General features: G+C 64.6%; 2 protein-coding genes across 9 annotated transcripts in view; both read left to right on the top strand.

Moving 5' to 3' along the window:
* Positions 1–7211, top strand: part of RNF213 (ring finger protein 213) — an 87601-nt gene extending 80390 nt beyond the window's left edge. For both annotated transcript variants that reach the window (XM_036339256.1, XM_036339255.1), the window contains exons 63-66: positions 5–199; positions 1128–1223; positions 1496–1668; positions 5445–7211. In XM_036339256.1, the coding sequence (XP_036195149.1) occupies positions 5–199; positions 1128–1223; positions 1496–1668; positions 5445–5598 (618 nt within the window). In that variant the 3' untranslated portion in view covers positions 5599–7211. The remainder of the gene's footprint in view (positions 1–4; positions 200–1127; positions 1224–1495; positions 1669–5444) is intronic.
* Positions 7212–8153: 942 nt separating this feature from the next.
* Positions 8154–15840, top strand: ENDOV (endonuclease V). 7 transcript variants are annotated; one of them, XM_036341856.1, is made up of 9 exons: positions 8154–8259; positions 8717–8888; positions 11275–11409; positions 11597–11636; positions 12375–12487; positions 13186–13254; positions 13495–13623; positions 14635–14708; positions 15290–15840. In XM_036341856.1, the coding sequence occupies exons 1-9, from the start codon at positions 8204–8206 to the stop codon at positions 15423–15425; spliced, it is 924 nt and encodes a 307-aa protein (XP_036197749.1). In that variant the 5' UTR covers positions 8154–8203; the 3' UTR covers positions 15426–15840. The 7 variants fall into 7 exon arrangements, with proteins under 7 accessions (XP_036197749.1, XP_036197748.1, XP_036197751.1 ...); XM_036341855.1 differs by having other exon boundaries at positions 12281–12487; XM_036341858.1 differs by having other exon boundaries at positions 11275–11413.
* Positions 15841–21099: the final 5259 nt, after the last annotated feature.

The following is a 21099-nucleotide window of genomic DNA, read 5'->3' as shown; positions in this document are numbered from 1 at the left end:
CCAGAGCCCCCTCCCCCACGCGGCCGCCAGCACCCTGGGCGGGCAGCTGCAGTCCTACAGCGATGCCTGCGAAGCTCTGTCCCTCGTGGAAGTCACGCTGGGGTTTCTGAGCACAGCGGGCGAGGACCCGGACATGGACCTGAACGTGTACCTGCAGGACAAGCTGCGCATGGGTGACCAGACCGAGCAGGTGGTCAAGGTGGGTGTGAGCGGAGGAGCGGGTGGGAGAAGGGGTGTGAGCGGGGGAGCGGGTGGGAGAGGGGGTGTGAGCGGAGGAGCGGGTGGGAGAGGGGGTGTGAGCAGGGGAGCAGGTGGGAGAGGGGGTGTGAGTGGGGGAGTGGGTGGGAGAGGGGGTGTGAGCGGAGGAGCGGGTGGGAGAGGGGGTGTGAGCAGGGGAGCAGGTGGGAGAGGGGGTGTGAGTGGGGGAGTGGGTGGGAGAGGGGGGAGCGGGGGAGCAGGTGTGAGCAGGGGAGCAGGTGGGAGAGGGGGTGTGAGCGGAGGAGCAGGTGGGAGAGGGGGTGTGAGCAGGTGGGAGAAGGGGTGTGAGTGGGGGAGTGGGTGGGAGAGGGGGTGTGAGCGGAGGAGCGGGTGGGAGAGGGGGTGTGAGCAGGGGAGCAGGTGGGAGAGGGGGTGTGAGTGGGGGAGTGGGTGGGAGAGGGGGTGTGAGCAGAGGAGCAGGTGGGAGAGGGGGTGTGAGCAGGGGAGCAGGTGGGAGAGGGGGTGTGAGTGGGGGAGTGGGTGGGAGAGGGGGGAGCGGGGGAGCAGGTGTGAGCAGGGGAGCAGGTGGGAGAGCGGGTGTGAGCGGAGGAGCGGGTGGGAGAGGGGGTGTGAGCAGGTGGGAGAAGGGGTGTGAGCAGGGGAGCAGGTGGGAGAGGGGGTGTGAGCGGAGGAGCGGGTGGGAGAGGGGGTGTGAGCAGGGGAGCAGGTGGGAGAGGGGGTGTGAGCTGGGGAGCGGGTGTGAGCTGGGGAGCGGGTGTGAGCAGGGGAGCAGGTGGGAGGGGGGGGAGCGGGGGAGCGGGTGGGAGAGGGGGTGAGCGAAGAGGCGGACTGGGCGTGGAGCTGGCGGAGGGAGCCGGGTGCGCTCAGGCAGGATCTCAGCACCGCGTCCTGAGCCCCCTCCTCCCCAGGCCCTGCACCTGCACCCGTGTCGGCTCCGCCACGTCATCGCGCTCTGGCAGCTCCTCTCTGCTCACAAGTCTGAGCAGCTGCTGCGCCTGCGGAAAGTAAGTCCCGTCTCCTGGCCAAGCGGCTCCCTCCCTGGGCCTCCTTCCCTCCTCCCCTCCCTCCCCCCGGCCTCCCTCCCTTCTCTCCTCCCTCCCACCTCCTGGGCCTCCCTCCCTCCTCCTGGGCCTCCCTCCCTCCTCCTGGGCCTACCTCCCTCCTCCCCGGGCCTCCCTCCCTCCTCCCCAGGCCTCCCTCCCCTTCCTCCCTCCTCCCCAGGCCTCCCTCCCTCCTCCCTCCTTCCCAGGCCTCCCCTGTGCTTCCTTCCCCACAGGAGCCCTTCAGGGAGATCGGCACCAAGTACCGCGTGGCGCTCAGCCCGGGAGGCACCAAGCTCCTGCGCGCGTTCCTGAAGCAGAGCTGCCTGGATGTCTTCCTCCTAGAGCTCCACGAAATGATCCTCTTGAAACTGAAGCCCCCCCACACCGACTTCAACCCCGACTGGAGGTAGGGCTGGCGCCTGCGGGTGCCCTGGAGGCGCGTGGCTCCTGCAGCCTCGGTGGGTGCAGCCTCCCCTGCTTCCCTGCGCGCCCCGGACTCTGGAGTCAGTCTCCAGGGCAGGGGGGGCGTCCGCCCCGGGCAGAGAAGGCCCTGCCCGGCGTTAGGAGTGAGTTAATGAAATGCGGTGACGTGGGAATTCTGCATGGCCCGCGATGATGGTCACGCCCCCGTGGCCCCCACGGGGGGCAGGGGGTGCTCCCACCTGCTCTGCTGGGTCTCTCGGCACCGCGAGGGGCTTCCTGAGTCGGGTCCCCATCACCTTTTTGCTGCTGCTGTTCCGCTAACTCCTGCATCACTAAGGGGTCCGTTTTTGAAAACTTATTATTTTTATTGTTGAAAGTATTACAGATGCCCCCTCCCCCACTGACCCCCTTTGACCCACCCCTGCCCCACATCCTAACTCTCATAGAAAACACCACCCCGTGAACAGTGTGAGGGCACTCACACACACACTCACACACACACTCACACACACACACTCACACTCACACACACACTCACACACTCACACACACACTCACACACACATTCACACACACACTCTCACTCTCACACACACATTCACACACACACACTCACACACATACACTCACACATATACACACTCGAACACACACACACACACACACATACACACACTCACACACACATTCACACACACACATACACACACACAAATACACACTCGAACACACACATACACACTCGAACACACTCACACACATACACACACATTCACACACACACACATACACACACTCGCACACATACACACACACATTCACACACACATTCACTCACACACACACACACTCACACACACATTCACACACATTCACACACACACTCACACACACTCACACACATTCACACACACTCACACACACACACTCACACACACACACTCACACACTCACTCACACACACACACACATTCACTCACACACATACACACACATTCACACACACTCACACTCACACACACACATTCACACACACACACACACACTCACACACATACACTCACACATATACACACTCGAACACACACACACACACATACACACACTCACACACACATTCACACACACACACACACACTCACACAAATACACACTCGAACACACACACACATACACACTCGAACACACTCACACACATACACACACACATTCACACACACACACATACACACACTCGCACACATACACACACACATTCACACACACATTCACTCACACACACACTCACACACACATTCACACACATTCACACACACACTCACACACACTCACACACATTCACACACACTCACACACACATTCACACACACTCACACACACATTCACACACACACACTCTCACACACACTCACACACATTCACACACACTCACACACACTCACACACTCACACACTCACACACACATTCACTCAAACACACTCACACACACACATACACACACACATTCACACACACACTCACACTCACACACACATTCACACACACTCACACACACACATTCACACACACACACACACTCACACACATTCACAGACACACACACACATTCACACATACACACACACTCACACACACTCACACTCACACACACACACTCACACACACACTCACACTCATACACACACACTCACACACACACACACTCACACTCACACACACTCACTCTCACACACACATTCACACACACACACACATATACACACTCGAACACACACACATACACACACTCACACACACATTCACACACACACACATACACTCACACACATACACACTCGAACACACACACACATACACACTCGAACACACTCACACACATACACACACACATACACACTCGAACACACACACACATACACACTCACACATTCACACAGACACTCACACACATACACACACATTCACACACACACACATACACACACTCGCACACATACACACACATTCACACACACATTCACTCACACACACACACATACACACACACATTCACACACACACTCACACACACACATACACATTCACACACACACACACACATTCACACACACTCACACATACACACATACACACACACATTCACACACACACTCACACACACTCACACACACACATACACACACATACACACACACTGTCACACACATACACACTCACACATATACACACTCGAACACACACACATACACACACACTCACACACATACACACTCGAACACACACACACACATACACATTCACACACACACACACACATACACATTCACACACACACACACACACTCACAGCCCCCACCCCTCGTATCTCGCTGTCTAGGGCCACGCCCACTCCTGTCCTGTCCCCGAGGCTGAGGGGCTTCTCTGTTCATCGGTCTGTGGCCTCCCTCTGAGTCGCCTCTGATACCCTTTGATTACTTGGGGGTGGGGTGGGGGTGGGGGCTGTTTATCTTCTTAATCGTGAACGATTAGGATTAGCCTTTCACCCCTCAGGTCCCAAAGGCCCATCTTGGTGTTTAATTGTGGGGAAGCTGACGGTTTTCCTTGGAGCCGCCGTGGGCACACAGAGCGGTCAGGGCCTCCCTGTCCCGAGGCTGCAGGACAGTCCTCGGCGTTTTCTGCTTGTGCCTCTGGGCTCTGCTTGTGCGTTAAGTCGCAGCCGGTTTATTTCCATGTGTGGTGTGAGGCAGGGATTTAGCTTTGCTGGTTTTCTAAACAGAAGTCACGGCCAGTTCCCTCGCTGCCCACGGCACGGTTGCTATTTTCCCGTTACAGGTGTGGCATACACCTGTATACATCTGTATCTTCGGATTTTTAAGAAATTCTCACCTGAGGATATTTATTGATTTTTTTTTTTTTTTTTTTTTTTTTTTTTTTTTTTTTTTTTTTTAGAGAGAGATGAAAAGAGAGGGCTGGGGAGAGGAGATGAGAGAGAAACACCCATCGGTTGCCTCTGCACACCCCGGATGGGGACCAAGCCCACAGCCTGACCAGGGATCGAACCCAAGACCTTCTGGTGCCTGGGACGACGCTCCGACCCACTGAGCCACACGGCCAGGGCCATGTCGAGTTTCTTAACAAGTCCTTGCTCCCCTGGACTCTGTGGGGACGGGAGTCCGTTCCTGGGGGCCCCACGGTGCTTGTGCACGTCACATCACGCATGTGGGAGGCGGGCACACCAGAACCTCGGGCCGGGCTCCTGGTCCCCACAGACCCACTCGCCGAGGGCGGCCTATGGCTGACCCCCACGTTCCTGGTTGCGGGAGTACTGGTTCTGCTGATGGCCAAGAGGGGGACCATGGATGGAGGGAGACCGCAGCTGGAGGGGGACCGTGGATGGCAGGGAGGGGACTATGGAGGGAGGGGACCGCAGCTGGCCGGGAGGGGACCGTGGAGGGAGGGGACAGCGGCTGGCCGGGAGGGGACCGTGGAGGGAGGGGACAGCGGCTGGCCGGGAGGGGACCGTGGAGGGAGGGGACCGCGGCTGGCCGGGAGGGGACTGTGGAGGGAGGGGACCGCGGCTGGCCGGGAGGGGACTGTGGAGGGAGGGGACCGCGGCTGGCCGGGAGGGGACTGTGGAGGGAGGGGACCGCGGCTGGCCGGGAAGGGACTGTAGAGGGAGGGGACCACGGCTGACCGGGAAGGGGTCCGAGGTTGTCTGGAATCTGTTCTAAATGCCGCCCTGTCCCTTGGTCTTTCAGCCTGAGAGAAACTCTAGTGAGTTACATGGAGACGAAAGAAGTTGACATTCCCCCCGAGATGGAGGGTCAGTTCCCGGAGGAGATACTGCTCTGCCACTGCGTCTCTGCGTGGAAAACGGCGGCCTTGCTGAAGCGGGCACGACAGGCGAGATAGAGCCGCTCCCTCTGCAAAGCTGCTCCCCCCACAGAGCTGCTCCCTCTGCAGAGCTGCTCCCCCCACAGAGCTGCTCCCTCTGCAGAGCTGCTCCCCCCACAGAGCTGCTCCTTCTGCAGAGCTGCTCCCCCCACAGAGCTGCTCCCGCTCCAGAGCTGCTCCCCCCACAGAGCTGCTCCCTCCGGCTGGGACTGCAGCCTTGGGACCAGCGTGTGCTCCGCACTCTCCAGGTGGTGACCACGGGTCCCGGGAGGTGGACACCAAACAGGCCACGGTGCTCACGGTCCAGGGGAGCAGATGGGAACTGTGTGCCTCGGGCCTCCAGCCCCTCTTTCTCGGGCCACGTGGTCAGAGGGGGCAGGGCTACAGTTTTTCCTTTTATTTCTTGTAACATGCTCTGCTCTCGGGAAGAGCGGCGTCCTTCTCCCTCCCCCCTTCGCACTGAGAGTGGCAGCCTCTCCTCGGCTCCCGGGAGCAGAAGGTGCCAGGGCGTCCTGGCGTCACGGACCTTGGGGCCAAACCAACAGGACCTGGCGCGGCCCGGCCTGAGCCCCACCCCCACCCCCACCCCCAGCCCGGGTCGGAGCACTGGACGCAGCCCCACGCTCTCAGGGGCTCGGCCTCCTCACCTGCCAGAGGAAGGAGCCGGACCGGCGGCCGGGCTTCCTCCGCATCTGGGCTTTTGAAACGGAACGAACGGGTGTCGGTGCCGATGTGGGTCCGGGCGCAGCCTGGCACCGCTGGGGACGCATGGCCCGGCGTTCGCCCATCAGCGGATCCTGTGTGACCTCAAGGTCCCTGCGGTCTCCGCCGAGGCACAAACAGACTCAGGGAGGACACGAGGCCAGGAAGCTTCCAGAAAAGAACCCGGGAGTCTGGTCCCAGCCCTGCCCTCGTCCTGCTGTAGCTGGACGTGAGGTGCCAGGGCCTCTCTGGACTAGTTCCCACTCCTGGGGGCCCGGCACCCACGGCCACGGCCACGGCCAGACAACTCAGGGAAAGGCCTTCGTGCACATTCCAAGCGAGGGGGGCCTGTGGTGGTGAGAGCTACACAGAGAGCCAGAGCGGGACCGCCCTCAGCCCCACCCCCGGGGCTGCAGACGCCGCCCGGCCACCAAGTGCTTGGTGAGCGGGCAGTGGCCCAGCCGCACTCCTTCGCCTGAGGCGCTGGCCGCCTGCACTCGGCCCTCCGATCCTACAATCACTCCCGACCGTGCAAAGGCACCCCCATGCCATCCGCACCCTGGGGTGCACGTCAGTCAGGGAAGGGGTGGCTTGCTCGGCCCTTTGCCTTGCACTTGGAACTCCCAGGATCCTCAGGGCTAGGGTGACGCCGCCACGGTGGCCATCAACGCCACTCGGGCTCCTTGTGGTGCCACGCGGGGCCAAAGGCCCTTCTTCCTTTTGGGGGGTGTGGGGGGCGGGGCGGAGTGAAGGTTCGCCCCGCTTTTATGAGGGGTTTTATGAAGACTTTTGTACGCGATGCTTTCAAAGCCTTAACTGCCATTGTCCAGCATTGTCTTCTTTGCCTCAAAATACACTGGCCGAGCACACACACATGCAAGTTCTGTTACAGCCGTTACACCTGTTTAATAAACTTGCATTTTGATCAAGCCAGAGAGTCCTTCTCTGGGGGGCGGGCACGCTGGCTGGAGCCGGCTCTGCCCGCTGCGGAATGTGGTGTAGAGCTGCCACCCGTGGGGAACGTGCCCTGGTTCAGAGCACGAGGGTAAAGGCCTCCTCTGGGCAGGACGGCCGGGCCTTGCGGCCTCGAAGCCGAACGCTGCTCCCAAGGCAGTAGCCTGGGCCTCAGGGTGCCCTCTGTCCCTGGCTTGGGTGGGCGTCTGGTGAACAAAGGTCTGTGCCCTCCCAGGAAACTTCCCACAGTCACTGGGATTGAGGCCAAGGCGCCGGGTGAGTGGCAGGTGCCCCGCGTGGCGTTCGGGGCATCACCCCGAATGGCGGCACCTGGAAACAGCAGAGGGGGAGGCGCTGCGGCGCCCTGTGCGGGAGGGAGGGCTGGAGCTGCCTGGGCGCAGGAGAAGGCGTGTAGGCCCAGGAAGCCCGAGCAACCGGGTTGCTCAGTGGTTAGAACCTCCCCGGGGACTCAGGGGCCCCACCCTTGGGCGCTTGTGGGAGCGGCCGGTCCATGTCTGTCTGCCTCTCCCCATCCCACTCTTTCTAACAAATCCATGGGAAACAGCCACCGGTGAGGATTAACAAAAACAAAAGCAATGGCCTCCACTGCATCTCCTGGCCCAGACCCGGCGGCCCGCCCACCCCTGCAGGCCCGTTCTTTGTGCAAACGAATGTGGGAGCTTCCTGCTCGGTCCCACGTGAGAACGCCGCGCGGGCTTCTCCTGTGCACCTGTGGGTCCGTGTGACGGTCCCGCCAGGACCCCGAGCCCCACGGCGCCTCCCTCCGCGGGCCGCGCGCACCGGCCCCGCCTGGTCCTCGCGAGGGCGGCGCAGGCGGCGAGGCCGTGCCCGTGCGACCTCCAGCCACCAGGCGGCGCCGTCCGCTGAGCCCCGCCCCAGGCGGCCCCACCAAGCGCCACCAGGGCAGACCGGAAATGAGCAGGCGGCAGGGGTGTCGGGCTGTGCCATGGCCCAGGAAGCGGTTGGACGGCCGCCTGAGGAAACCCTGTCGCTCTGGAAACGGTAATGAAGCCGGGAAACGAGCAAGCGCTTGGGCTGAAGCGATGCCGCCCCCCACGGCCCCGCCAGCCTCGGAGTCCCCGGCTTTGGGGCGGCGGGGTTACCGACCCGCATCGGGAGCGGGGACCAAAGGGCCTTCGGGAGTTGTAGTGGGCGGGGTGGCGGCGCTCGTTTCCGGCGCGCGTCCAGGTCTCGGGGAGGGGGCGGGGCGGCCGGAGGGGGCGGGGTAAGCAGCTAGGGGGCGGGGGCGGGAGGGTGGAGTAAGCAGCCAGGGGGCGGGGCAGCCAGGGGGCGGGGCAAGCAGCCAGGGGGCGGGGCAGTCGGAGGGGCGGGGCAAGCAGCCAGGGGCGGGGCAAGCAGCCAGGGGCGGGGCAGCCGGAGGGGCGGGGCAAGCAGCCAGGGGGCGGGGCAGCCTCAGGGATGGAGCCTGACTGCCCGCTCATCCCGCGGCTGCCCTCAGGGAGCAAGCCCTGCTGAAGGCCCGTGTGGTGGACCAGGACACGGAGGCGTGGCAGCGGGACCCCGCCTTCGCGGGGCTGCAGAGGGTCGGCGGCGTGGACGTGTCCTTCGTGAAGGGCGACAGTGTCAGCGCCTGCGCCTCTCTCGTGGTGCTCAGCTACCCTGAGCTGGAGGTAACGGTGGGGCTGGGCTGGGTGGTGCTGGCCAGGGCCGCCCTGCTGGGCTGCGCGCGCCCTAGTGAGAGAGGTGGGGCTCCGGCCGGGAGCGCGGTGTTTGGTAGGATCGCATTGGAAGGTCGGGGAGTCTGCAAAGAAAACGAGACGACTCCCCACCTCCGTGACCCGCAGGGACACATCCCACGTTGCCCAAGCCGGAAACCTGTCTGCCCAGACCACCCCCTCCAGTCACAGACGAGCTCCATTTTTATTTGTTGATTTCAGAGAGGAAGGGAGAGGGAGAGATGGGAACATCAGTGATGAGAAGCATGGATCGGCTGCCTCCTGTACGCCCCAACTAGAGGTCAAGCCCACAACCCGGGCATGTGCCCCGACCGGGAATCGAACCGGGACCTCCTGGTTCATACGTCGGCGCTCAACCCCTGAGCCGCGCCGGCCGGGCCGCCAGCTCCATTTTCAGCATTTCTTCTCTGCCCCCTAAATGCTGCTGGAGTCAGTCCCCTGTGTGCATCCCGCTGCCCCTCCCCGGCCGTGCCGTGGCCACCCCTCCGCAGGGTCCGTGCTGCCAGCAGAGCTGTTTTCCTAAAGAGCAAGTGAGGTCACATCACCACCTAGTCCACGGAAGGCCCTTCCTGTGTCTCCGTGGCAAATAAAGTCCATGCTTGCTGACGAGGTGCGAAGGCCTCTCACTGGTCTGACTTCTGCTTAAGGCAGGCGGTGGGTCAGCTCTCAGCCGCTCCCCACTCACCCTCCACTCCGAGGGCGTTGGATCCCGCAGGCAGGCCACGCTGCCCCTGCTGCCTGCCCTTCGCCGCCACGTTCACTGTCCTGGAATGTTCTACCCATCTCTGAGGTTCTCCAGTGACACCCCTCATCCTGCAAGACCAAGAGGTGCTCCCAGCACCCTCTCTTTTCTCTCTCACACTGGAATGGGATTGGCCCGTCTCCCCGACCGTGTGGTCCTGCCCACCAGCCGTGGCCTGGGCACCGAGCTTCCGGCCTGGTGGAGAGAAGATGGGAGTAGCTGCGTGGATGAGTGAGTGAACGTGTGCCAGGGTGTGTCTGGGGCCCAGCTCAGGGCGTCGTGGCTAAGGGGGAGCTTGGGAGGGGGCCTGGCTGTGCCGCTTCAGAGCTTCCCTCCCTGCTCCTCCGCCTCCCAGAGGCTGTGTCCTCCGCCTCGGGCCTCGTGCTGGACTTGGGGGCCCCACAATCAAAACCCAGGAGTGTGCCCAGCACCTGCTCTGTGCTGAGCGCGGGCGAGCGGCCAAGGCCTGGTCCTCAGAGGCCCTGGTCGGCATGGAGGACAGCGCGGGGGACAGGCATGGCTGCTTGGCTTCCCACCTGGCTCTGCCCCGCCCACTTCAACCCCAGGCCTGCACCTCCTCCTTCCTCACTGTGGACGGGAATGTATCTGCACAACTGAGCTGAGCTGAGGCCAGGCACTGAAGCGGCTAGCGCCACCGCAAGCCCGCCATAGACACGCCAGCCCCAGGGACTCTGGCCTTCCCAGACCCAGTTCCCGTGTCCCGTGGGCCCGTGCCTGCCCCTCGCTGCAGGGGCCCCACCTCTGCCCCGGCCTCGATCTCAGGCGGTGCTGGGCAGCGATCCTCACGGATATGAGTTACCGGCCCACTGACCGGGGCTCTCAGGGCGGGGTCTCAGGCTGTGTCCTCTTGCGACCCCAGCACGTGCCCAGGGCCTGCTGCTGGACGAGTCAGCTGCGTGAGGGGCTCAGACCAGCCGGGGGTCTTGGGAAAGTCTGGCCCAGTGGCCCCCAGTGCGGGCGAGGACCTGCAGGCTCGATGGGCAAATCCACAGGGACCAAGTGGGGCCGTGGTGGCCGAGGGCTGGGGTGTGGGGCGGAGGGGCAGTGGCGGCTGACCGGTGCAGGGCCACTCGAGGTCTGGAGAACGTGCATGCCCTCAGGCCCAAGGTGCAGGGTCCCTGTGCCGGAAGCAGGTCCCACACCGAGCTGATCGCGTGCAACGGGCTGTGTGTTAGCCGCTCGCTCTGAAGAGCCAGGAGGGGAGCTGTCATTGTGGGAGCACTTCCGGGAGCCCCGACTGCCGGCCCTGCCCGAGACCCTGTCCCCACTCCTCCCACCTGCCGTCTCCAGCACTTCTCCCGGGGCCTGTCCTTGTCCCCTGAGCCTCCCACCTCCGGCCTCGGCTCTGACTCTCAGGAGCAGCCCGACCAGAGGAGCTGACTCAGCAGCAGGGCGACTCCCAGCCCCATCTGCAGGGCGCTCACCTGTCCTTCCTCATGCTCCTTCCAGACAGTGAGGCAGGGAGGGGAGGGGGCGCTGCAGAGGAGGGGATCCACGGATGAAGGCAGAGCCATGCCCCCCCCCCCGCCCCGCGGCCTGACCTGGCTCCTGGCGCAGGTGCTGTATGAGGACAGCCGCCTGGTCCACCTGACGGCCCCCTACCTGTCGGGCTTCCTGGCCTTCCGAGAGGTGCCCTTCCTGGTGGGCGCGGTGCAGCGGCTGCAGGAGAAGGAGCCCAGCCTCATGCCCCAGGCAGGTACCTCCGGGGGCCGCTGCTGCGGGGGGGGGGGGGGCTTCCTGGAGGAGGGTCACTCTGCCCTGAGCGCGGGGAGAGGACCTTCTCAAAACCTGGGCTCAGTGGTGGCCCCAGCCTCCTGCTCCCAGACGTCCCGGCCTCATGGCAGCACCGCTCACCGTGCCTTCCCGATGGCTCTTCCAGGTCCTCCTTGTGGATGGAAATGGGGTGCTCCACCCCCGAGGTGATCCTGCTCCCGAGAGGCGGTGGGAGGGCTGAGGGAGGGGGGACGCCCAGGACGCCGGCTCCCACCCAGCCAGGCGCTGAGAACTCCTCTCTGCCTTGTTGGGACCCCCAGTAAAGACCCTTCTCTTCACCCCCATCCCGCCTGCCCCGAGGCCCCCAGCACCCCCGGGCCCACGTGGTGCCACTGCCAGGTGGGACTGACCGCCCCCAGGAGCCCCGGCCCGAGCTCCGTCTGCCTGTCCCACTGGTGGCCACCTGCAGCCTGGCGTCCTGGCCCCGAACAGGACACTGGGACTTGGCCCAGGGAGAGCTGAGGGGCCGGGCTACCTCACCCTCAGATAGGAAGTGGGGGGACCGTTGTTGCAGCAGAGAGGCAAAGGTGGGAACACGCACCACCCTGGCCGGGGACCCCAGGCACAGCAATCCGGCCACCTGGCAAGATCCCCCGAGTTGTCAGGGGAATTGGGGGCCAGAGACCCAGAGGCTGACGGTGGCCACAAAGGGGAGGAAGCAGGCAGGTGCTGGGAGTGCCGAGTGGTCTCCTAAGTGCTGGAGGGGGAGGCGCCCTCCACCCAGCGGGCTCCTGGGAAGCTGGGCAGGGACCACGGCAAGGTCAGCTGGGGCTCGGGTCCCGTCCCTCAGCCCGAGGCAGCCTCCGTCCGCTCGGCAGACTCAGGAAGGGTCTGGTGTGTCCCGAGGCCCCTGCACCCCTTGGCATAGCCCTTCCCCCCGCCAGGCTTCGGGGTGGCCTGCCACCTGGGCGTCCTCACGGACCTGCCCTGCGTCGGGGTGGCCAAGAAGCTGCTGCAGGTGGACGGGCTGGAGAAGGACGCCCTGCACAGGGACCAGGTGCGACCCCGCCCCGCCCCGGGCAGCCCGGCCTGTTGCCGCTCGCCCCTCCTGGGTCCCTGTCCTGGGCTCAGGAAGACCCGCTGTGCGCCCCCGGGTTCCCTGCGGGTGGTGGAACCTCCAGCCCCCTCTGAGCTCCTCTCCCAGCCCCCCTGCCCCTGAGGGGGCCCCATGTGGGGTGGGGCCTCTGGCTCTTGGGCCGGGACACTGGGAGCCTGTGCCATGCCCTGCGCAGCACCAGGAACGGGGGCCTCCCGAGACAGCGGGCAGCACTCGCTCTCTCTGGGAAGCAGCTGGAGGACAGGGCACAGTGTCTGTCGGGGCGGCCCTGCGTCTGCGTGGGGCTGTGGGCAGGGACCCCGCCTTCCCAGTGGGCCACCCGCTGCCCCCAGAAATGTTCCTTGGGCTGAAGCAAATGTGCCCACACTCCCAGCAGGAGCGAGCACGGCAGGGAGCGAGGGCCTGGGGGCAGGAGCAGGCCTCCCACCCGCTGAGGCCTGGGCAGACTGCCCCCCGCCCTCCCAGCCCGGCCTTCGCCCTGGAACCGGGAGGAGAGACCCGCGCTCCGAGGGCCTCGCCAGGGTGGACGGAGCCGAGGGCAGCTCGCCGGGCAGGGTGGCTCCAGGGTGGTCCGGGCCCGCCTCTGCCCCGCGGCTGCTCAGGCTGTGAAGGTGACTGACGTGTTTCCTGCTCCCCAGATCCGCCTCCTGCGCGCCGGCGGGGACTCCTTTCCTCTGAAGGGCAGCTCCGGGGCCGTCCTGGGCAGGGTGAGTGCGGGCTGTGCTCCGCCAGCAGGTCAGCACCACGGACCTGCACGCGCACACCCACCCCACCCCTCTCGCCTCTGCCTCCCCACCCCGCGCTGTCAGCAGGCCCGCCTTGTCCCCCCACAAGCGGCAGGAAGGTGCCCCAGGCGCTGCATGCCCCCAGGTCCCTCCTGCACCCAGGACAGGCTCAGTCCTCCAGCCGCAGGGCCTGCCCGGCGCCCTGACTCCTCCCTGCCCCAGGCCCTGAGGAGCCACGACCGCAGCACCAAGCCCCTCTACGTCTCCGTGGGCCACAAGATGAGCCTGGAGGCGGCCGTGCGCCTGACCCACAGCTGCTGCCGGTTCCGGGTCCCAGAGCCCGTGCGCCAGGTGGGTGGGCGGCTCATCCAGGGCCTGGCTCTGCCTCTGGCCCCCCGGGACCCTGTCACCCAGTGGCCACCACCCCTTCCTTTGGTCCTGGGGCCTCCCTGGCTGCAGCGCGTGGGGTGGCCTCCAGGTGGCAGCACAGCCCGCACGGCGTGGGCTCAGCCCCTGCTGAAGGCCTGGGCCTCCGTGGCTGCTGAGCGGCTCCTGGGTGCCCACGCTCTCCCACCAGGTGCCGGTGGTGGGTGTCAAGCTGCCCCGTGGCCCTGGCTCCAGGAGCCTGTCCTGCGTCCCACCCACATGTGCGACCGGAACTGCCCCTGACCGCAGAGCTGGCCCTTGTGCTGGAGGGGCAGGTCCTGTCGCCAGTGGGGTGAGGCTGTCTAGCGACTCCGCTGTCCCTGGGTCCAGTCTCTGGGTCCCTGCCCGGCAGCACTGCCCTCCCGACTGCTTCCTGGGAGCGGGGGGGTGGGCGCTGCTCCCCATGGCGTCCGCGGGTGCCCGTGCCCGGCCTGGGCTCTCTCGCGGTGCCTTCCCACCAGAGTGCCGTCCCCCTGCCCGCTCCTGCTGGAACAGAGGCCTGGGGGCGGGTAGCTGTGTGTCCTGTCGGACGTGGCTCGAAGGCCCGGCCCCTGGGGTGGAGTCAGCACGTGGCAGGCCCTGCAGCCAGGTCCGGGGACCCACGGCCCCTGGCCACTCAGGGACTTCGTGGGCGTTTCTGCACCGCCCTGAGGACGGGGCGCTGGCTGAACCTGGGGGAGCCCTCAGGGAAGGGGTTTCGGCAGGGACCTCGGCTCAGGCCACACCAGCTAAGGGTGCTGTCCGCCAGGAAACCAGGGCAGCCGCGTGGCTGCAGCTGAAATGTGGGGGCCTGGATCCCCACCTTAGGCCTCAGGACCTGCTGTCCTCCTGTCACCTGCCCCCCAGGCCAGGCTTTCTCGGGGGGAGCGAGTGGCGGGAGGACTTGCCCAGGGGCCAGCTGGGGACCCAGCGCCTCAAGCGCCACCCTCTCCTCAGGCCGACATCCGCTCCCGAGACTACATTCGCAAGACCCTTGGCAGCCCCAGGCCCCCCGCCCCCGGGCAGGAGAGGTGAGCGCAGGAGGCTGGGCAGTGGTCAGGGTCCTCAGCTGGGGTGCAGTGTCCCTGAAGGGACGGGAGAGGAGCCAGCAGGATGCTGAGGGCCTGGGGGAGACGTGGCCAGAAACCCCCAAAGCCACGGCCCACCTCCCACCAGGGCACCTGCCTGCCGTGGGCATCTGCCTGGGAGGCGCGGGGGTGGGGCCCCACAAAGGGGGTGGAGGTCAGACCAGCGGGCTCCCGTCCTGGCTGCCCCACCAGCGTCCTTTCCGCTCTGAGCCTCGGCTCCTCGTCCGCGTGGCAGGCGCAGGGATGCCCATCCTGCTGGTCTCGTGGGGGAGCCTCCGGGACCGGTGCTGCCCTCATAGGCAGGAAGCAGGCGCGGGGCAGTGATGAGCAGAGCGGGTTCTGTCCTCCCTCCCCTGGGAGCCGGCGGCCTGGGCCTGGCGGAGCTGCTGAGGCCTGAGCGCTCCCAGGGCCGGCGGGGCGTCTGGGTGGAGGGTCCAGGTCAGGGGCAGCCTCCAGGGACCCCTGGTAGCGAGGGGCCCTCAGGCGCTGGGGTTTCATGCTGCCCCTTCTCACGTCCTCACCAGGAAGGCTCAGAGGCCAAAGGTGTGGCCCAAGGGAGGCCCCGAAGAGCCCCCGGGTGAGGGCAAGACCCCCGAGGCCCACAGCCCAGGCCTCAGGACACACCCGGAAGCCCCAGACCTGGGCGCCCAGGAGCAGTAGGACCAGGGCTGGGCGCGGAGCCAGCCGGACGCCCTGGAGAGAGCCGCCCGCCTGGCGCTCTGGCCTCAGAGCAGTCACTGGCCCGGGCGCCTCCGCAGGGGCAGGACCGGCCCCAGCAGCTGGCGGTGCGCTTGGACTCAGACACAGGCCGCGAGCGCCCTGCTCCCATGGCTGCGCTGTCCCCGTCCATGATCACGAGGCCTGGAACAGCCTGGGTGATGCCCACAGAGACCTCTCAGCACAGAGCCCAGACCCGGGCCCAGTGGCTTTCCCAGGGGTCACGGGAGGGGTTTTTTTTCTCTAAAAGTGCCTACGTGGTCCTGGCCAGTGTGGCTCAGTGGTTGAGCATCGACCTATGAACCAGGAGGTTATGGTTCGATTCCCGGTCAGGGTCACATGCCCGGTTGTGGGCTCGATTCCCAGTGGGGGGTGTGCAGGAGGCGGCCGACCCACGATTCTCATCATTAATGTTTCTCTCTCCCTTCCCCTCTGAAATCAATAAAAATAGATTTTGAAACAACAAAGGTGCTCACGGCCGCTGGACGGCACGGATGTTACCGCTCTGCCCCGCCCCCTCGGGAACATCTGCCACCGGCTGTTTCCGGTTGAGCTTCCTGATCATTAAACCATGGAGAGCTCCCAGGGGTGACGTCACAGCAGCACCCCGGGGCCACCTCAGGGGCGTGGGGCGACGGCGTGGCCTCCCCGCGAGTGGGAGCAGCTAAGGCCACCGCTTCCTCTGACCACAGGCCTCCGCGGGCCTCCCAGCTGCGGGTGAGGACAGAGGCAGGTTCCGCAGGCCCGTCCCTGTCCCCTGAGCCAGAGCCGCGGGCGGGGTCAGGTACATTCGCCGGCCACGTCCCTGAGCAGTTGGTGCGTTTTCATTGAAACGCACCCGGTTCTCGCCCACCCGTCACGGGGATGCTGGGTTTCTGTTCCGGCTCCTGTGGGCGGCTGCCCGGGGCGGCCACGCGCACGCTTTCGTGATGCGCGTTCGCAGTTCTGTCCGAGGGGTGACTTCCTGGCTCTGGGGCGACTCACTTCGTGGACCGGCCGGCGCTCGCCCAGTGGCAGCCTTTTCCCGGCGCAGCCAGGCCCGGCCCCCTGGCCCCGCCGGCACTGGCTGCGTCTGCCTTGCATGTCCCTGCTGACTAGTGAGGGGAGCCCCTTGTGTGCTTACTGCCCATTCGGGAGAAATGTCTCCTCAAATCCTCTGCTCTTTTTACTTTGTTTGTAAATATATTTTTATTGACGTCAGAGAGGAAGGGAGAGGGAGAGAGAGAGAGAGAAACATCGATGATGAGACGGAATCATGGATCTGCTGCCTCCTGCACACCCCCACTGGGGATGGAGCCCTCAACCTGGGCCTGTGCCCCGACCGGGAATCGAACCCGGGACCCTTCAGTCCACAGGCCGACGCTCTATCCACTGAGCCACCCCCACCAGGGCCCCTTTGCCCTTTTTAAAACTGAACCGTCTCATTCTGCTGTCTGTCTGGGGGACCCCGGCCCCGTCAGCCATGTGCCTCAGCTCTGCTCCCACTCCGGCTTGTCTTTTCGTCCCCCACGGTGTCCTCGACGGTGTCCTCGACACGTGGGCGCTTTTAAACTGGATGTGGAAGGAGCCTCCCTGTCCCTGGGGGCCGGGCCGGGGTGGTCGTGGCCGGTGGTCGGCGTGGATGCCCGGGGCGGCGCGTGGGCCGGAGGCGCTAGGACGGCGCTGGTGGGAAGACGCGGTGGGTCACCCCGGGGACCTGGCGCCCCGGCTTCGGTTCTTGTTTTCCTTCCGTTCGGTGATGGTGCTGGAGGGTCCCAGCTTCCTTTCCTGATCTTAGTGATTCGAGTGTTTTTCTGGGTCGTCTGGTTGAGTGGTTTCGGAGGCGCCCTGCCCCCACACCAGCGGGCCCCAGCAGTGACCTGGCTCAGTGGGGACTGCAGGGGGAGCCCACGCTCCCCCACATCCAGCCCTAACTCTGACCCTGACCCTGACCCTGACCCCAGCAGACAGGCCCTAAAGGTGCAGATCCCAGGCGCCCCGCCAAGTCCTCAGCTGAGCGCCCGGCCTCGGGGTGGGGGTGGGGGTGGGGGTGCTGAGCCCCCCACAGGCAGCAGAGACAGTGCGTGATGGGGGCGGGGCTTAAGCCTGGTGAGGAGGCGGGAGGGGGTCTGACCTTAAAGGGACCAGAGTTTCAGCTACAACTTCCAGGGAGACCCGCAGGGGTGAGTGCCACAGGCCTCGGCCTGGCAGTGCGGGGGGGGGGTGTTAGCGGGGGGGGGGGGGCCCAGAAGCACCCGGAGGAACCCAGGTGTATGGGGACCTGCTGGGCGGGGCGTTCGTAGGAGACCCGGGGCAGCAGGATGGGGTTTGGGAGGAGGCTTCAGTGGCACGTGCTGCCCACACCCACGCCCGTCCCCCTGCTCTGCCCTGTCTTCCCCCCACCCCCCTCCAGAGGGCGTGCGGGGCCGGAGTGGGTGGCGGCTCGCTCCTTCCCGCAGAACCTTAAAAATAGAGCCAAGATGATGCCCTCTCAGACCACAGCTGCCCCCGAGCCCAGAATAAGTCTGAACCCCTTAATAATTCACGGCGCTCCAAATAGCCTGGTGGCCCCTGCGCCCCTGCCCAGGTCCCCCCACCCCGTTCCCAGGGGGCTCCCGGGAGGTGGGGGGGCCTGGCTCCTGCAAAGCACACCCACGCCCCTCGCCTCGGAGACCCCGCCTGCCCACCCCCCCTCTCGGGCAGCCAGGCATGAATACCCCAGGTCCTCACTGTCCCAGGACCCTCCCCGCTGCACCCCTCCGGCCACAAACATCGGTCCCTTCCATCACAACCGCCCTGCCTCGGGCTTCTGGGGTCCCAGCCCTCCAGGGCCTGGGCCCAGTCCTGGCTGCACACACCCACCTGCTCCTCTGCCTCGGGAGGGTCCCCTAAAGGGGCTCCCTGCTGGCGGGAGCAGCTAGGACCAGGCCCTGGGTCCCGGCGTGCGGCCGCTGTGCTGCTGGGGTGGGAGTGGGTCCTCAGAGCCGGGCCCCGCAGCCTGCAGCCCCGCCCTGCCCGCCCGGTGATTAATGAAAGGCCCCGGCAGCGCTGACACCCAAAGGGATCGGATCTCACGCCGGGCGGGCGAGCAGGCGGCGAGGTGTGGGGGATGATGGAGCCAGGCCCGCTGTCCCCAGGTCACCCTCCAGGAGGCAGGAGTGCTTCTCGAAGTTTCCTGCCTCTGCGGGCGATGCTGGCGGTGTGGGGGGACCCAGGGGGGGAGCAGCTGCTGCTCCGGGCAGGACTGCGCCCCTCCATCTGCCTCCTCCCCACCAGCGGGCAGGGCAGGCGGGCTGATGGGAAGGAGGGAGAGGGAATGGGGGCGCGGGGGAAGGCTGTGGTGGGCAGAGGGGAGACCCAGGCCTCGGGGGGGCCTTCCCTGGGCGCGGGGCCCACGGAGCGGCTGTGGCGCGGCTGCGTGTCCTGTTTCTTACTGAAACGTCGCAGGTTTCTGATCAAAGTCAGCGTCTGTGAGCCTGGTGACGGCGACGCTCCTCTCCTGATGGCCCTTCCCGGCAACAGTTTACTTTTTCTGTTTGTTTTGGACCGTGTGTGTGTGAGTGTGTGTGTTTATGTGTGTGTGAGCATGTGTGTTTATGTGTGTTTTTGTGTGTGTTGTGTGTGAGCATGTGTGTGTATGAGTGTATTGTGTGTGCATGTGTGTGAGCGTGTGTTAGCATGTATGTGAGCATGTGTGTTTATGTGTGTGAGTGTGTATGAGCATGTGTATGTATGAGTATGTTGTGAGAGCATGTGTATGTATGAGTGTGAGCATGTGTGTGCGTGTATTACGTGTGTGAGTGCATCTGTATGTATGAGTGTATTGTGTGTGAGAGCATGTGTGTGAGCGTGTGTTAGCATGTATGTGAGCATGTGTGTTTATGTGTGTGAGTGTGTATGAGCATGTGTATGTATGAGTATGTTGTGTGTGAGAGCATGTGTATGTATGAGTGTGAGCATGTGTGTGCGTGTATTACGTGTGTGAGTGCATCTGTATGTATGAGTGTATTGTGTGTGAGAGCATGTGTGTGAGCGTGTATGTGTGTATTGTGTGTATTGTGTGTGCATGTGTATGTATGAGTGTATTGTGTGTGCATGTGTGTGAGCGTGTGTGAGCATGTATGTGAGCGTGTGTGTTTATGTGTGTGAGTGTGTATGAGCATGTGTATGTATGAGTATGTTGTGAGAGCATGTGTATGTATGAGTGTATTGTGTGTGCATGTGTGTGCGTGTATTGCGTGTGTGTGCGTGTGTGTATGAGTGTGTTGTGTGTGTATGCGTGTATTGTGTGTATTGTGTGTGCGTGTGTATGTATGAGTGTATTTGTGTGAGCATGTGTGTGTGTGTATGAGCGTGTGTGTGTGTGAGAGCTTCTAAATGGGCCCTGACGTCCTGGGTTTCTCATTTGGAAATAACCCATTGGCTTCGCACTGAGTTTGGTCTCTCCCAGTGGCCTTCGCGCACTCTCCCACACGCACACGCACACGCACACGCACACCCCCTCCCCAGGGCTCAGCGTGTGCCCTCCCTCCATGCACACCTTCCCGGCGGAGGGCCTGCGGCCGCGTGGCCCCGGGGGCCAGCCTCTTGCTTCTCCTGGGCTCACTGGCGGCCCTTTCTTGTCTACCCCAGACGCTGCTATGGGAACAGGACCTCTGGGGGCCCTCCATGGGTCCCTTTCTTCCTGGAGCTGTGGCAGCTCCCCGCGGGGTCCCAGTGTCCGAGTCTCCTGCTTGTGTCCCCGGTACCCGCCGCAGAGCCGGCCCCGCTGCCCCGGCTTGTTGCCTGGGACACGGGCACATCCATCCCACGCCCGTGTCGCGTCCCCTCCGTCCTCGGTTCAGTGGTGTCCTCTGGTGGCTTCTGAGATCCTGCACGAGAGCCACAGCCCCCGGCCGCCCCGGAGGCCGGCGCCACAGCTCCCCGCCGCGACCGGGAAGGGCGCCTCTTCAGCTGCCGGAGCCACAGGGACACCACGGGTCTCTCACGGGTGTCGGCGGCTCCAGATGAACCACATGGTCCCGTGTGGTGACATGAGGGGTGAGGGTCCAGGGCGCGGGGGTGGGGGGCACCACTGTCCTGGTGCTGAAGCCAGTGCGGCCGTGGGGCTGGGCCTGAGGTGCTGGGAGCCTGGCTCTGGCTTTACTCCCCACCACCCTGCCCCGCATCCCCCCCCCCGACCTCCCCCAGCCCCCTGCAGCTTGGGCTCCTCCTCCAGATCGCCTCCCTCCGGCCCCGCCTCTTGGTTCTGACTGGCCTGGCTTGACCGTGACCACTGCTGGACTTGACCACTGTGGCTGGAGGTCAGTGTCCAGCCTGGAGCCAGGGTGTGGCATTAGCCCTGCCCACGTGCAGGGGTCTCTCAGGGCGGTCAGCACTGTCCCTGGCTGGAAGGCCGATGGGGTCGCCTTCTCAGGAGGCCGTAGCCAGGACGTCCAGGACACCCCATCCCTGAGGCTGGGAGAGCACCGCCCTCCCCCAGCGCCCGTCCGTCTCTGGAGGCTTCTCTCGGGGCCGGCGGACCCGCGTGATCAGGCTCCATTATGAGCTGCCCGTCTTGTTTGTGGGGCACAGACGCCCACAGCCAAGGGGACCCAGTTGGCAGGTACCAAGGTCTCCATGACAGGTGAGTCGGGGG

The sequence above is a fragment of the Myotis myotis genome, unplaced genomic scaffold (assembly GCF_014108235.1).
Source record: "Myotis myotis isolate mMyoMyo1 unplaced genomic scaffold, mMyoMyo1.p scaffold_m19_p_17, whole genome shotgun sequence".
Taxonomy (NCBI): Eukaryota; Metazoa; Chordata; class Mammalia; order Chiroptera; family Vespertilionidae; genus Myotis; species Myotis myotis.
The sequence above is the reverse complement of the archived record's forward strand: the minus strand, read 5'-3'. Positions and strand labels throughout refer to the sequence as shown.

Bases quoted from the DNA above. Each gene is read 5' to 3' on its own strand.
- ENDOV (XM_036341855.1), top strand. From the start codon at position 8,204: ATGGCCCAGGAAGCGGTTGGACGGCCGCCTGAGGAAACCCTGTCGCTC. The intron at 11,410-11,596 runs GCAGGTACCTCC...TGGCTCTTCCAG, and splicing joins AGCCCAGCCTCATGCCCCAG to GTCCTCCTTGTGGATGGAAA. The intron at 12,488-13,185 runs GTGCGACCCCGC...CCTGCTCCCCAG, and splicing joins ACGCCCTGCACAGGGACCAG to ATCCGCCTCCTGCGCGCCGG.